The sequence below is a fragment of the Myotis yumanensis genome, unplaced genomic scaffold (genome assembly GCF_028538775.1).
Source record: "Myotis yumanensis isolate MYYU_CA2020_CCGP unplaced genomic scaffold, mMyoYum1.0.hap1 SCAF_21, whole genome shotgun sequence".
Classification (NCBI taxonomy): Eukaryota; Metazoa; Chordata; class Mammalia; order Chiroptera; family Vespertilionidae; genus Myotis; species Myotis yumanensis.
Genome location: NW_027223772.1, coordinates 14,090,293 through 14,106,214, shown reverse-complemented (window position 1 = coordinate 14,106,214; position 15,922 = coordinate 14,090,293). Strand labels below are relative to the sequence as shown.

Sequence of the window (15,922 nt, the reverse complement as noted above, 5' to 3'; positions counted from 1 at the left end):
TGAAGCAGAGTGGGCTCCGCAGGCCCGGGGGCTGCCTTCTGCAGCACAGAGGCTGTTCCAACTCCCGGCTCTGCCTCCCTCGGGCCCGGAGCCCTGTCTGCAGACGGTCATGACGAGGGTGTGGGGAGGGCTCCTGACTGGCTCCTGAGGGTGTCGGAGCCAGGAGCGGGCGGGCGTCAGGCCGCATGTGCGCTTCCCTCGGTGCCCTGACAGCGCGACTGGAAGTAACGCCGCAGCAGAGATGCCTCGTCTGACAGATGCAGACATTCGAGGACTCTTTCTTTCCATTCAATTGCAGGACCTGACGTCTTTTCAGTTTCTGGGGAGAAACGAAGACGGCAAAGGAAGATGTCCCTTTGACCCGGCACAGAGCTACACGTCTGTGATGGTCGGTGAGTCGTGCGGTGGCTGTCTCGGGCAGGGCTGTGCTGGCAGCTGAGGCGCACACAGGACCAGGACGCGGCGCCTCCCCTTCTCGGGTCCCCTGCGTCCCTCCCAGAGTCCCTGTCCTCAGAGGGCGCCGGCGCTCTGCAGAGACCCTGCTCGGCTCCTGGATTCATTGCTGAGGAGAGCAGCCCCGCACGGTCCACACGGCTGCCCAGTCTGTTTGCGCGGGTTCCCTGGCCCCGTGGCCACGTGGGGTCGCACTCCCGTTTGAGGGGCGGGTTGTGGCTGAGCCCTGGAGGGTCTCGCACGGAGGCAGGGAGGCCCTGCACCCGCGTGCGCCTCTGTCCCTGACTCATAGAGCAGTTTAACAAGGAGCCTGAGACTGTCCGTGTCAGGAAAGGAGCTGGCGCAGGTGCAGTGCCGTGTGTCCCGGGCAGAGGAAAGTGAGGTGCTAAGGCCCCCCCGCCCCCCGGCACCATGCTGACGCCCTTCTCCTCTCCTCATGGGCCCGAAGATGGAGAGCTTTACTCTGGGACATCATACAACTTTTTGGGAAGCGAGCCCATCATCTCCCGGAATTCCTCCCACAGTCCTCTGAGAACGGAGTATGCCATACCTTGGCTCAACGGTAAGAAGCAGCGGGGTCCCTGAAGGTGTGTGTCCACTCAGGCAGCCGCCTCGCCAGGACTGCCCCACGTGCTATATTTCTAGAACCTTCTTTCTGCTCGACCTCACGTGGGCCCTGCACTCTCACCACTGGTGCGGGGGGCGCTCTGGGCCTGCTCGGGCTGCACAGCCGGCCTCCGGGGCTCCCATGGCGTCTCCACGGAGCAACTGTAAGCCTGTGTAAGGCCACCTCCTCCCCTCCCCCCGGGACATGCATCAGCTTTCATAGAGCGGGGCTCTGAGGGCAGTGGGAGCTCAGGCTAGCCAGATCGGCCTGGGATAGGATCGTGTCACCCTCGGTGGCACGTGTCCACGTCACATTCATGGAGCGGGTGGCTCGAGGCCACTCATGAGGCCTTTCTCGTGGGCGCCGGCCAGCAGGCCTGGGCCCTGAAGCCTCCTGGACTCTCAGCTGGCTCCGGACTCTCCGGAGAGGCGGGCGGTCTGAGGGACAGTGGCTCCTCCTCGGTGCGGGGCAGCCGGAGGGCTGGGGCCCCGAGCTGTTTAGACCAGCAAACGCACATCTGCTCACGGGTCTCCGCAAGCGGGGACGGGGGATCTGGCTCCTGGGCCCCGGCTGCCTGCCGGTGGGAAGGCCCAGCCTCGAGTGCGTGGGGTCGGTCAGGCAAGTATGCTTCAGAACCACATCCAGGGCACCAGAGGCTGAGGAGGGCGAGATGGGCACCCTCATCCCTCCAGACCCTGCAGTGTGCTTGGGCATGCCACATGCACCCTCCGTGTCTTGTAGGAGCACATGAGCAGGAGCACGGCCGGGTCCCTCCATATGTGCACGGACGTGCCCGGGTCCCTCCATGTGTGCAGGGACGTGCCCGGGTCCCTCCATGTGTGCAGGGACGTGCCCGGGTCCCTCCATGTGTGCAGGGACGTGCCCGGGTCCCTCCGTGTGTGCACGGACGTGCCCAGGTCCCTCCGTGTGTGCAGGGACGTGCCCGGGTCCCTCCGTGTGTGCAGGGACGTGCCCGGGTCCCTCCGTGTGTGCGGGGACGTGCCCGGGTCCCTCCATGTGTGCACAGACGTGCCTGGGTCCCTCCATGTGTGCAGGGACGTGCCTGGACCTTCTGTGTACGGGGATGTTTGGGAATAACCGGGTCTCTCCCTGCAGAGCCCAGCTTTGTCCATGCCGATGTGATTCGAGCAAGCCCGGAAGGCGCCGAGGGCGGGGACGACAGGGTCTACTTCTTCTTCACGGAGGTGTCTGTGGAGTACGAGTTCGTCTCCAAGTTGATGATCCCCAGGGTCGCGCGGGTGTGCAAGGTGAGGCCGCTCCCCGGTTCTCTCTGGTTCCACCTGTGCACACAGCACCTCGCCCAGGCCCCACACCCCCCTCAGTGCCACAGAGGTCAGGTGGGCATCCGGAGGGAGCTGGCGCCCAGGGAGCTTGGCACCTCTGAGTGGCCAGTGCCTGGCCTCCTGTCCTCAGAGGGTCTGCTCTGCACGCACCGTCCTCAGACCTCGCCCGGGAGCAGAGAGCGCCTGTTGTCACCGCAGTAACCGAGGCTGTGGGACTGGGACTTCTCCGTCCCAGGGTAAAGGCGGGGAGGGCTCGTTGTGATTGTGCCCACAGTAGGTAAGGGCGCTCGGTGTTACTCCCCTCTGCACCCACGTTCCCGAGTCTCAGGCTTTCTCTGCGGGCCAGGTCGCTGCAGGTGTGATTTACAATCGTCCCTGACGGTTCATGGAGAGCCCAGCAGGTCCAGAGCACTTGAGTGAAAACTTGGGGGGAGGAGGGGAGTGCAGAGCTGCTCTGCCGTGAGGAACATTTGGGGGAGACCAGACCTACACCCCTTGGCCTAGGACGACTGGGATGCCAGTGCATGGGCTGCTCTGGCTCCCGGCCCCTCGTGGGCAGGTCACAAGCTGGAAACGTGCAGCCACGGGGACGGGCCGTGCGAGGGGTCCGCGGTGTCGCCGAGCGGGGGCAGGTTCCAGCGCCGTCCGGAGGCCACAGCGGCTTTTCCCCAGCGGGTTGGGTTCTGTGGTTGGGGGAACCCGCGACCCAAGCTTCGGGGAAGGGGTGTTGGGCTCACGGGGTGTCTGCAGAGGCTTCCCTCTCAGCCGGGGCTGCTTTTCATTCATGGAAAACCATGGGCCCCGGCTGGCTGGGCCCCCGCACGGGGAGTCTGTCCGTCCTGCCACGCCCGTCTCTGCATTTCAGGGGGACCAGGGCGGCCTGCGGACCTTACAGAAGAAGTGGACCACCTTCCTGAAGGCCAGGCTGCTCTGCTCCAGGCCGGACGGCAGCCTCTTCTTCAACGTGCTGCGCGCTGTCTTCGTCCTCAGGGCCCCGGACCTGAAGGAGCCCGTGTTCTACGGGGTCTTCACCCCGCAGCTGTGAGTGCCGTTGGGGGTGCGGGGGGTGGGGGGGTTGGGCTCTTCGCCGCCACCGCCCCCTGCAGGCAGTGACGTGGCCCTTCCTCCCCAGGAACAACGTGGGGCTGTCGGCCGTGTGCGCCTACAACCTGTCCACGGCCGAGGCGGTCTTCTCCCGCGGGAAGTACATGCAGAGCGCCACCGTGGAGCAGTCCCACACCAAGTGGGTGCGCTACAGCGGGCCGGTGCCCTCGCCCAGGCCCGGGGCGGTGAGTGAGGGGCCTGGCTGTGGGCACCTGGTGTGGGGCCAGCCATGCTGGGCCTGCACCTCGCCGCACACCCCCGGGCCTCGCGGGGTTTGAGTGTGTCTCCGGGGGGAGTGGGCATCCCCCTGGGACTGGGCAGGGCGACAGGCACTCTGTCCTCCTCCTGTGCCCCGTCCTCGGCATGTGTGTGACGGCTGTTGCTGCCCTAACAGGAGTCTCCTCCGGCTGCAGGGGGTGTTCTGTGGAAGTAACTGCATGAAATCGTTAGATCTGTTTCACTTCCTGTTTCCTGTAGAGAAACGATTTCTTGGCAAAGAGATGAGCTACACTCTCCATTCATTAATATGAATCATTCTTTGTCTCTTAAAAGTGGTGCATTTTATACAGAAACCAGTTTCTAGGTGGATTCGGCTGTGTCCGTTCGCCCTGTGCCCGGGCGTGTGGGTGCCCAGGTGTTCGGGTCCCGGGCGTGTGGCCCCGCGGACTGCCTTCCCCCCGACACCAGCTACTGTTTCCTCGGGCACATTATTAAGTAAAACACGTTCACTTGGGGCCCCAGGTCTTGGCCTGCGCAGGTCAGGAGCCAGGACAGAAAAGGATACTCCTGCGCCTTTGTGCTGGGTAGAAGTGGACCATTTTTAGCAATTTTCTCACCAGTCTTCTCTTCTAATGGGAGAGCTATCAAATAATGTTTATTTTTTAACTTTAAAATCTTAGTAGTTTTTTTCATTGATAAATAGATAAAAATTGCCTCACTGGCTATGTGTCATGAAACATAATTATGCTAGTATCTTGGGGATAAAAAGACAGTTGCACTTCCACATGCCACAACTGTCTTCAGGTTCAGGGAAGGGCCTCTTGGTTCCCCTTTTTGAAGAAATCCACTGTGGAGTCCCTAGCTCTGCTCCTCCCGGGTGAGTCACGGGTAACCGCGGTCTGTCCCTGCAGTGCATCGACCGCGAGGCGCGGGCCGCCAACTTCTCCAGCTCGCTCAGTCTGCCCGACAAGACGCTGCAGTTCGTCAAAGACCACCCTCTGATGGACGACTCTGTGACCCCGACCGGCAACCGGCCCCGGCTGGTCAAAAGCGGTGTGAACTACACCCAGATTGTGGTGGACAGGACCCAGGCCCTGGACGGGACTGTGTACGACGTCATGTTTGTCAGCACAGGTGGGTCCCGGGCCGTGGTCACACCCTGGCTACGTCCTGCTGTCCTGTGCCCAGTGGGTCAGCCTCTCCCAGGGGCCCCGGGCAGTGTGCACCTCTGAGAAGTCTCCCCCGTGGCTTCAGATCCGGGACCTCGGACCACCTGGGGCACTGGTGAGAAACACAGGCCCTGGCCCAGACCTGGAAATTCAGGTCTGATAAGTCTGGGCTGGTGCCAAGGGAGCCGGAGAGCGGCGGCAGCACCTCCTCCCGTCCGTCCTGACCCGCAGGGGGCACTGCTCCCCGGAGGCCCAGGTGCTGGGCCGGCCTGGGTGCTTCCCAGTCGTGCCTCTGAGCAGCAGGGAGGGCCCGGAAACCCTGCAGGCTGGACGGATGGCAGTGCTGGCTGTGCTGGGAAGGGTGTCAGGTCAACAGTGAGACCTTAGTTTATTCTTCACAAAAACGGGGACGAAGCGGTGCCACCCGATTCCTGTGGTTTATTTTGCCGTGGCTTTTTCTTTTCCATTTCTAATGCAAAAGTGCTGTCCTCGGCTAAGTGTCTTGCTAAGGGCAGGAGTGGAGAAGCAGAGGGGGGCGCTGACAGCTCTGGCGGCGCGTCCTCCTTCCCGGGGTCACTGACCGGGCTCTGACCTTGCAGACCGGGGCGCCCTGCACAAGGCCATCAGCCTGGAGAGCGACGTCCACATCATCGAGGAGACGCAGCTCTTCCAGGACCTGGAGCCAGTTCAGACCCTGCTGCTGTCCTCCCAGAAGGTGAAGGGACTACGTGGTGGGGGCGGCCTCGCGTCTCAGCGGTCCCTGGGCTGGGGGGCGGCCTCGCGTCTCAGTGGTCACTGGGTGGGGGGTGGCCTCGTGTCTCAGTGGTCACTGGGATGGGGGGCGGCCTCGCGTCTCAGCGGTCCCTGGCCTGGGGGGTGGCCTCACATCTCAGCGGTCCCTGGGCTGGGGGGCAGCCTCACATCTCAGCGGTCACTGGGCTGGGGGGCAGCCTCACATCTCAGCGGTCACTGGGCTGGGGGGCAGCCTCACATCTCAGCGGTCACTGGGCTGGGGGGCAGCCTCGCAGTCACTGGGCTGGAGAGTGGCCTTAGTCTTGGCGATCCCTGGGCTCAAGGGGTGGCCTCGCGTCTCGGCGGTCCCTGGGCTGGGGGGTGGCCTCGCGTCTCAGTGGTCACTGGGCTGGGGGGGCGCCCTCACGTCTCAGTGGTCACTGGGCTGGGGGGGCGCCTCACGTCTCAGTGGTCACTGGGCTGGGGGGCGGCCTCACGTCTCAGTGGTCACTGGGCTGGGGGGCGGCCTCACGTCTCAGCGGTCACTGGGCTGGGGGGGGCGGCCTCACGTCTCAGCGGTCACTGGGCTGGGGGGTGGCCTCGCGTCTCAGCGGTCCCTGGGCTGGGCCAGAGGCCCTTTGTCCATCTCGCCCAGAGGAGCCACCTTTGGGCTCTCATAGAGAGTCCTTTGCTCCTTGGGGCCGGGGATGAAGAGAGGGCAGTCTGGGGAGATTAACTTTCTCCTGAAAGTTGGCAGAACCTCACCGGGTTGTTGGGCACCACACGATGTGTGTGCGGTACGTGCTGGCCTGCAACAAAAACACTTCCGTGCCCGGAGCTTGCGCGGGGGAGACCCCGCAGTACCTGCCTCTGCGTGGCCTCCCTCGGGCACCGCTCCCTGCCCTCCGACGGCACGGCTCCTGCATCAGGTCAGCAGCCTCTCCTGGAAAGGTCAAGATTGTGAGGCTCTGAGGGCCACGCGGCTCGTCCTGCCGTGCACAGGAGTGTGTGGCCCATCCACGAGCCTGTCTGTGCTCCTGCAAAGCCTCGGTGATGGGCACTGAGCTTGCAGGTCGTGAAATTGCCATTTCATGTCACAAGTATTCCTTTGAGTTTTCTTCAACCAATTATAAATGCAAAGCCAATTATTAGCAGTTGGGCTGCATGAAGAGCCAGGGGCTGGACTTGCCGCGGGCCACAGGCGGTGCCCTGGTGTCCCCCGCAGTGGCCGGGATGTGTGCCCATTTCATGGCTGGAGTGCAGCTGGGGGCAGCACAGTGCAGGCCGAGCACCAGGTCGCCCGGTCAATCCCCAGCCCCAAGCGCCTGACTGTGAGCCTGAGCAGGCCAGTCCTGCCTCCGTCCCCTCATGTGCACAGTGCGGACAGTGGACCATATGTAGGAGCAGCCTAGCCTAGCCCCACACTGTGACCCCGGGCTGATGGGCCCTGGGGCCTTGGCAGTGCCAGGGTTAATGCTGGAGATTAGAGGTGGGCCGTGTGTCCTGTTCCCCCTGGCTGCAGGCACACCCGTCGCTTGCAGCCTGTCTCAGAGCCTCGCTGTCTCCTACCCTGCTCTGTGGCCAGCACTTTGGTGTGACTGCACCCCCAGCGGCCCTCCCTGTCCGGGAGGGGGGGGGGAGAGGCCTTCACAGCCCTCTGTAACTTGCCCTGCCTGGCACCTGGCCGGAGTCTCCAGCCAGCTCATGGGCCAGGCCCACTGCGGCCCACTCCTCCCTCGGCTCCAAACAGTGGGCTGCCTGGCATTGCTGAAGAGACCAAGAAGCCCACATGTTGGTCAGGGGCAGAGCCAGCACCCTGGGGACCTCCACATGGGTGAACGTCTGTCGGTCACCCAGTGCACACATGCGGTGAGACTGACTCTGCCCTGCCCCTCAGTGTCATTCAGGGCCTACGCGGGCCTGTGTCCTAAAACCAAGGCTTCCAGGGCTGGAGAAGGGGCAGGGGCAGGTATGGGTGGTTATGGTTCAGTCCTGTGCTCACAAGCCTTCAACCAGGACTTGGTCACACGGCCATGCCCAGAGCCCTCTGCACCGGGGCGTGGCCTGTTGCCTAGAACAGGTGTGACTGTACCCGCACGCCATGGCCTCCTTGCCTCTCCGCGGGCTGGTGGGCTCAGGGTGGGGGTGCCAGCAGTGCCGTGGGGCGGCAGGAAGCGGGTGTTCAGGGCTGAAAAGAGCCCCCCGTGCTCCCCGCCCACCAGGTCTTCAGCATCGATCGCCTGGCTTGCTGCCAAAAGCCGGTGAGCAGCTCGCAGGCTGCAGGAGCGCGCAGGACCGCACAGCCCTCGGCTCCCCGTCCCTGCCTCCGCACCCCTGTTTATTGTGATAAACACACACCACGTAAAACTTACCACTTCAGCGTTTAAGTGTGCATTTCAGCGGCATCGAGTGCACTCACGCTGTCATGCCGCTGTCACCATCCGTTTCCAGAACTCGTTCATCTTGCAAATCTGAGCCTCCGTCTCCACTAAATCCCAATTCCCAGTACCACACCCCGCCCCCGGCCCTGGCACCCACCGTCTGCTGCCCACCTGTGAGCTTGGCTCTCCTGGGCACCGGCATTGGGGAGCCACATACTTGTCCTTTGGTGGCTGGCTGACTGTGCTCAGCAGAACGCCCTCGGGCTCATTCGTGCTACACTCACTGTGTCAGAACTCCCTTTTCAAGACTGAGTCCCACTCCACTGTGCAGAGGGACCACATTTCGTCATCCATTCCCCTTGATGGGCACTTGGTTGCCCCCACCCTGGGCCATTGTGACCACGGTGCTCTGGACGGACGGACGGACAGACGCCAGTTGGGCTCCTGCTCTCAGTTCTGTGGGGCAGACTTGGCAGGTGTGCTCTGCACCGTCGCCTGGGAGCTCCCAGAGCAGGCAGCATCTCCTGTCCACGCGGACACTCAGTGGGGAGACAGCCGCCTGGCCAAGGAGAGAGAGCACCTTAAACAGCCTTCCGCTCGGCCCACGTCCGCCCTACACCACCCAGGCTGCGTGGCCGTGGGCAGCGAGCCCCGGGCTGTGGGTGAGGCACAGTCCCTGGAGGGGCCGGGGCCGGTGAGGGTGGAGGAGAGGGTCGGCTCTCGGCGAACCTTGCAGGCGCTGGGCAGTCCTCGTCAGGATGTTTTCCCTTTACTTTAAAAAATGTTTTATTTTGAAATAATTTTAAACTCAAGGAAGAGGGGTGAGTGTGGGGAGTCCCGCAGGCCCCTCCCCAGGCACATTGCCTCACCTGGAGGGTGCTGCTGGCTGGCGCTCACCAAGCGCCAGACGGTGGGTGCTTCCCTGCCCGTCATGTCATTTTGGGCTCCAGGGTCCCCGGTGTTGGGGGGCTCCCGGCAGCCCAGGCCCCAGTTCTGTGCTGTGTGGGTGCACATTTCGTGCGGGTCCTCCTGGGCTCTGCGGCTTTGCGCCCCAGGAATGGTTCTCACTGTGCAGGCATGTGGTTCCCTGGGACCTGGCGGCAGTGCCGTGGCCCAGGCGCCCTAACTGGATGCCCAGTGTCCACAGACGTGCACGTGGCTGCGGGGCCTGCGTTCCCGGCTCCCTGTGCGGCTGCGTGCGCAGGGGCCCTGCCCCTTCTCTCGGCGGCGCCTGCCACGCAGGGTCTGTGGCCTCTGATGCCTCGCAGGCTGGAGGTTGGGGCCACGCCAGCACCTGAGCTCCAGCCGCCCCGGAGTTCATTCAGTCCTGGCCTCTGAGGGCGGTGGCTGCGTGTCTCATCTGTGTCGACGCGGAGTCTTCTCATGTGGACCAGGTGTCGGGCAACACGCAGGCTCCCGGGCAGAGGCAGAGAGCACAGCACCGGGGTGTGCGCCCTGGGTCTGCTGGGGGACTTGTGTGGGGCCTCGTTCCAGCCAAGCTCAGCGAAGCATCCACTGGCTGCAGCCTGTGTGCCAGCTGTCTGCCAGCCCGGGCCCTGAAGGAGGGTCAGAGGGTGGCACCCCCACACTGACACGGGGCTGCTGAGCCGGCTTCATAGCGCGGTGGTCAGGTTCCCTCTGCGTGGTCCCCCCTCGTCAGTGCAGCGTGTGAGGCGGACGCCTCCGGCTCCTGTTCCTTTCCTGGCGTGTATTCACTCTCCAGCGACCTGTCTGCACCTCCGACTCGGCGCCCACATCGGGTTCTGCGGTTGTGCCCTGTGGCCTCGGGCCTGTGGTGAGGCCTGGCTGGCCGGCTGGGGCTCTCCCTCCCAGAGGGGCTGACCGGGTGAGAGATGCGCTCTGCTGGTGGTTGGGGTGCCGGGGGTGCCTGGACATGAGGGAGGGTCGGGCCGAGGCCCGTGCTCTCTGCGTCGGCAGAGCACCATGCGCTGCTCGCGCTGTCACACCTGCACGCGGGTTCGTCTGGAATGGGACCCGCCTCAGTTCTGAGCGAGGGGGCTCCTCCTCCTCCAGGAAGCACCGCATCGCGGCTCCCTGAGGCTGGAGAAGATGCCCTTGGCCCCGCCAGGACGCTGGCTCCGGGCCCACCCGTGCTCACCAGTTCATATCCACAGGGAAGAAGGTTCATCTATGCCGGTTCCAACGCGGGCGTGGTCCAGGCCCCGGTGGCCTTCTGTGGGAAGCACAGCACCTGTGAGGACTGCGTGTTGGCCCGGGACCCCTACTGCGCCTGGAGCCCAGCCACGGCGGCCTGCGTGGCCCTGCACCAGACCGAGAGCCCCCGCAGGTACCGGCGGGGGGAGGCGCGCGTGCAGGGGCTCCGCCCGCCCTTCCCTTGCGAGCCCGTGCCCACTCTGCCCTTGTTTTACAGGGGTCTGATCCAGGACATGAGCGGGGAAGTGTCCGCTTGCCCCGGTAAGTTGCTCGTTCTCTCGCTCCCTTCAGGAATGGCCTCTCGTAACCATCTCACGATGCTTTGGTGCCGTGGCATCTTGCGCATTTTCTTTCTCGCCGGAGTGGAGGGCCAGTGTCTGGCAGGCCTCGTGGCTTCCCTTGGCCTCTAGTTGCAGAAAGGATGGGTGCGGCCACAGAGTGTGTGTGTGTGTGTGTGTGTGTGTGTGTGTGTGTGTATGTGTGTCCCAGAGGCACTGTCCCGTGTGACACCCTCTCTTGAGATGCATCTCTCTCCTCTTAGCTCGGGCTCAGGGAGCACGCACGACCCGCCCCTCTGCACGGAGGAAGGGTTAGTCCTCCAGCCGGCACGTCCAGGCGGGTGGCGTTCCCGTGGGCAACCCCACTGCTGTGGGGGTCAGGGTCTGTGGACAGCGAAGGCAGGTTTAGGAGGAGGGCATGCCAGGCTGCGGTGTGCGGTAGCCGCTAGCAAAAGCGCGTCGTGTCTGACTCAGAGCGTGGCTGTCAGAACGCGCACCTGGCCTGCGCTCAGCCTCCCCGCCTGGCGCGTTTTCTCCCAGGAGGCCAGGGTGTGAGACGGGATTTCTGCTGCTCAGAGGTGCCTCCGAGTCTGTCCCCAGGGCCTGCCATCCAGGGCTCATCTTGCTTTTTGCTCATGCATGCCTTTATCTCCTTAGTTGTTCTGGAAGAGTCTTTGTTGCTCCTGTGGGTGGAACTCTCATGTCCTCTTGTGCGCGTTGACTGTGTTTAACGGAAGTCACGTAGCGAGCAGGGTTGTTGACACTGCACGTCTATTTTGATGTTCCAGATGAAAGTAAGGGAAGTTCCCGGCAGCATTTGCTCAAGCATGGCGGCACCGCAGCGCTCAAATGCTCCCCAAAGTCCAACCTGGCGCGGGTGGTGTGGAGGTTCCAGAGCGGCGTGCTCAGGGCCGAGGGCCCCAAGTACAGCCTGGTGGGCGGGACCCTGCTCATCTTCAACCTGTCGGAAGGAGACAGCGGGGTGTACCAGTGCCTGTCGGAGGAGAGGGTCAGGAACAAGACGGTCTCGCGGGTGATGGCCAAGCACGTGCTGGAGGTCAGGACGGCCCCCCGGGCCTCAGGGGCCTTCTCCTCGCCAGCCACCCGGACAGAAGGTGCTGGGATCCCCCCCGACGTGTTAGCGGGGTCCGTCCGAGGCTCCTCTCTCCAGACCCCAGCGGGGCAGCTCACCACACCTTCCGGCCCGGCGCCCACCAGCGCGTCCTGCGAACCAAAGGTCATCATCCACACCGTCCCCCAGGTCCAGTCGGAGAAGACCCTGTACCTCAAGTCCAGCAACGACCGCCTCCTCTTGTCCCTCTTCCTCTTCTTCTTCGTCCTCTGCCTCTGCCTCTTTTCCTACAACTGCTACAAGGCCTTCCTGCCCGGGCCGTGCCTGCGGCTCCGCTCCGCCCTGCTGCTGGGGAAGAAGCAGCCCGCCTCGGACTTCTCCGACTGCGAGCAGAGCGTGAAGGAGACGCTGGTGGAGCCGGGCAGCTTCTCCCAGCAGAACGGGGGACAGCCCCGGCCGGCCCCCGACACCGGCTACGAGACAGAGCAGGACACCACGGCCAGCAGGGCGCCCACCGACAGGGAGGACTCGCAGAGGATCGACGAGCTCCCGGTCAGGGACAGGCCGTTCGACGTCAAGTGCGAGCTGAAGTTCGCCGACTCGGACGCGGACGGGGACTGAGGCGCTGCGGGGAGGGTCTTTGTGTTCCTGTGCAGTAGCCTCGTCCCGGGTAGCCCGTCCTCCGCAAACCTCAGTCTTGTGTCTTTTCTCTTGGGGTGAACTCGTGACTTGGTTTCTCTTTGTCCTTTTGGAAAACGGCGAGCCTCCTCGTCAGTCAGTCGGTCGGTGGGAGCCGGAGATGTGCCTGCGGGCGGGGCGGGGCGGTGGCCGGGCAGCCGCTGGCCTGGAGCAGCACGAGACCGTCACCTCAGAAAGCAGCCCGAGAGGCCCTCGCATCCCAGGTTGGGAAGGACGTGTAGTTGATCAGTGGGCCATGGGTCGCCTGCTGTCCAGGTTGGCACGAAGCTCTTCCTCCACATAATTGTTTCTAGGATTTTGCTTTGAGTTGAAATGTTCGGTCACTTATTGTTTAAGTCGCTGAAGCAGATGCTTTACTATTTAGAAGATGCACATCTTCTAGGTTTTGCTGTATGTTAGGATACGCTATGGCTTCCGTTGCTGGAGATTCTCAGGGATAAACTTACTTTTGCTAAATTCGTTCTCTCTGCTTTTGGAAATGCAGACAAAGCCACCTGTTGAGCACATTGACTTTTTCAACATTTCATTCCTAAGGGAGGCGTCCTTTCAGAGAAGATTTCTTTCTGTACCATTTTTCTCTTTTTAAGTCTTGAAGAGGAGCAGGCGTGGGGGACTGCCCCGTGACCACCGGCAGGGTTTTGAGCGAGGACGGTGGCCCCTGGGGAGCCTGGCTGGCCCAGAGCGCAGGGACGAGCGATTCACAATCCATTGCCCATGGCCACTGGAGTCTGATCATCGGAACATCTGTTCCTTTTGGCTTCCGTTCCACACCTCTTACCCGGCAGCCTTTCCACTTGGCCGACCTGAGCGTCCACAGCTGGGAGAGTGAGCAGGGAGGGCGGGCGCGTCCAAGGTGCTGCGGACCCGCCCTGCGGACCGGGGTGGCCTGCGAGGCTTTAAGGTGGGGCGGCCGGCGGTGCAGTTTAACAGCACGGACCTCACCGTCCAAACGCCCACAAGAGGAGACCTTTCCGAGGCAAAGCAGTAACCTGGATGTGTGTCCTGTGCGGACAGCGTGATAGGGTTCCACTGTGTTGGTGTAAACATTTGTGTTTTATAAGATTTAATTTGTTGTTATTTTTCTACTTTGAATTGTATACATTTGAAAAGTAACCGAATAAATGAGAAGCTTATATCCTAATGTGGGCACGTGATTTGCTGAGGCCCTGCGGCCCCTCCCGAAAGGGTGCAGGTGTGGGGTCTCCTGGCCCCTCTTGGAAGGACCTGGCAGGCAGGACCGCATGGGCCCTTCTCTTCCTAAATGCGTTTCCCGTCTCTGCATGTGGTGTGCTCGTGACGACTCCTGCCTCAGTGCTCTCTCTTTTCTGTCCTCTGTCTCGCAGCCTCATCTCCTATGCCCTCCCCTCCTCCGGGGTCCTCCTCCCTGTCCTGTCTGGGCCCCGACTCGGCCTCCTCTCCCCGAAGCCCCTGGCTGGCCTCGGGCTCTGGGCCTGAGGGCCGCCTGCGGGTCACCTTGCTGCCGCCCTTCCTCAGCGACCAGGCCCAGCACGTGCCTGCCCTGGGCACCTTCCACCTCTTCTGCCAGGCCACAGGTGAGCGGGGCACCTGGCGAGGGGGGGGTGCAGGGGCCTCTGGCTGCATCTCCCAGCAGCCCCGGGAGCTTCATGGTCAGCCCGTAGCTATGCCTCTGGACAGCGGGCCAGCCAGCTTTTCCCGCAAAGACTACTGTTAGCTGTTCTAGGCTCCGCAGGCAGGGTTTCTGCCGCACCTGCTCAGCCCTGCCCTGATGGCCCGTGAGCTGCCTGCAGTGGGTGTGGCTGTGCATCAACCAAACTTCGTTTACAAACACCAGCCTCGGCCACACATGGCCCAAAGGCCCGGGCTTTCCAGTCGCTGGTCTGTGGAGCGATTGTCAACCTTTTTCATCTCGTGCACATGTAAACTAATGACTAAAATTCTGTGGCTCTACAAAAATATTTTTTTCCACTTTGACAAAAAAAAAAATAATAGGTGTAATTTTGATTCATTCACCCCGGATGGTTGTCATTTCCTATTTGACAATCTAAGAGAAAAGAAGCCGGTGCCCCTGGCTAGTCAGGCACTGCACGCTTTAAATCGTGATCTATAGGGTTACTTCTGTGTCTGAGACAGTGTGGGTGAGGCGTGGGTATTTCAGGAATTAACCCAGGGCCTCTGGAGTGGGAACTGTGTCAGCGACTTGCGTGATGATGTTTACATACGGGAAAGACAGCCCTGTGGGCGCCCTCGGACCAGGAGGGCTCCCGGGCAGCACTGGGTGGGACGGGGGCGGGCAGCAGGTAGCCCACCTTCGAGCGTGCCCTGGGCTTCAGGCAGTGCCTGGGCGCCCAGGTCTCCCATGTGTGGGCGTCTAAACAGCCACAAAGAGAAAAGACGTTACAGGCCTGGGGGTCCGTCCTCTGCTGAGAGAGGAGGAATGAAACAAATCCTGTTTTGTTTAGTTTTTTAGATTTTTAAAAAATATGTTTTTGTTGATTTTATAGAGAGAGAAAGGGAGAGAGGAACATCAGTCGGCTGCCTCCTGCACGCCCCCTCGTTGGGATCGAGCCCACAACCCATGCATGTGCCCTAATCGGGAATCGAACCGTACCCTGTTGGTGCATGGCTGACTCTCAATCCACTGAGCCACATGGGCCGGGCTGTTTAGTTTTTGAGATTTTAAATAAACACTGAGCCGCTAAGAATGTCAAGCTCTGCCTGACCCACTGGGTCCGCGCCCAAGCCTTGGGGCGCCCTCCCTCTGCTCCAGACCAGCCCGTGTGGCCACTGGCGCCTGCGCAGGCCCAGGTGGCGGCAGGGGAAGTTGCCTGCGAACAGGAGGTGGTGGAGCCAGACCACAGGGGCTGTCCACGTGGCCCGGGTCTCTGCCCCGTGCTAGGCCAGGCCTGTGAGCCTCCCGGGCCGCTCCCGCAGTGGTTCCCTCAGGGCAGCACCAGGAACCGCTCCAGCCCTCAGGCCCATCCCCACGACGCAGTGGGAAAGGGGAAGACGGTGCTGGGTTCCCGTGACCTGGGCAGGATGGACACAGGTGGACCGTGAGCTTGGGAGCCACGCACTTTCACGGGCGAGCGCTCGGCGTGTTACTGTGCGCTGGTGTGCGCACGCGTGGGCATGCACACGGCCTCTGGGACGGGAGAGGAGCAGGGCTGGGAGAGCAGGTTGCGAGGCTGGCTCAGCACAGAGCACTCTGGCGTTTCAGACTCGGGTGTTCAGCGCAGGGACTTTAGTTGCAAAGCTTATGGAAGGCCTGGGGCCGAGGGAGGGAAAGATCCCCAAACAGCAAATGCGGAGGAGTGAGGGGTCGCTCAGCGCAGGCCTCACCTCCCGCGTGGCCGTCCCTCTCTGCTCGCTGCTGCTGAGGGGCTCTGGGAGCCACTCCCACCCCTGCCAGCACCTCCAGGGCAGGACCTGGGGGGACACTGAGGTGCACAGAGGGGGGAGGAGCTGAGAGGGTTAGCACCGGGCACCCTGACCAGGGAGGCAGGAGCAGTGCCCCTGGTGCTCAGGTGCGTGGACCAGGAGCCGAGACCTGCCTCCCTGCGCTCCAGCTGTGCGTCCGCTGTTCTCAGAGGCGCTTGCCCACCTGGACCTCCCCTTGTCTCACCGGCCACACCTGAGACGGGGCATCCTGGGGTGGACTGCCTTCCGAGGGAGCTTGCAGTGTCCTGTCCATCCAGAGGGGGTGCTGTGTAGGTTCTATTCGGGGTCAAACTGCACACATCACATACA

General features: G+C 62.7%; 1 protein-coding gene across 6 annotated transcripts in view; it reads left to right on the top strand.

Annotated features, from left to right (window-relative positions):
• The window catches only part of SEMA4D (semaphorin 4D), an 88,159-nt gene extending 74,831 nt beyond the window's left edge, over nt 1-13,328 (top strand). For all 6 annotated transcript variants that reach the window (XM_070400779.1, XM_070400783.1, XM_070400781.1 and 3 more), the window contains 10 exons: nt 299-392; nt 902-1,015; nt 2,177-2,328; nt 3,230-3,405; nt 3,497-3,653; nt 4,599-4,821; nt 5,456-5,571; nt 10,105-10,277; nt 10,362-10,405; nt 11,211-13,328. In XM_070400779.1, coding sequence (XP_070256880.1) covers nt 299-392; nt 902-1,015; nt 2,177-2,328; nt 3,230-3,405; nt 3,497-3,653; nt 4,599-4,821; nt 5,456-5,571; nt 10,105-10,277; nt 10,362-10,405; nt 11,211-12,115 — 2,154 coding nt within the window. In that variant the 3' untranslated portion in view covers nt 12,116-13,328. The remainder of the gene's footprint in view (nt 1-298; nt 393-901; nt 1,016-2,176; nt 2,329-3,229; nt 3,406-3,496; nt 3,654-4,598; nt 4,822-5,455; nt 5,572-10,104; nt 10,278-10,361; nt 10,406-11,210) is intronic.
• The last annotated feature ends 2,594 nt before the right edge of the window (nt 13,329-15,922 follow it).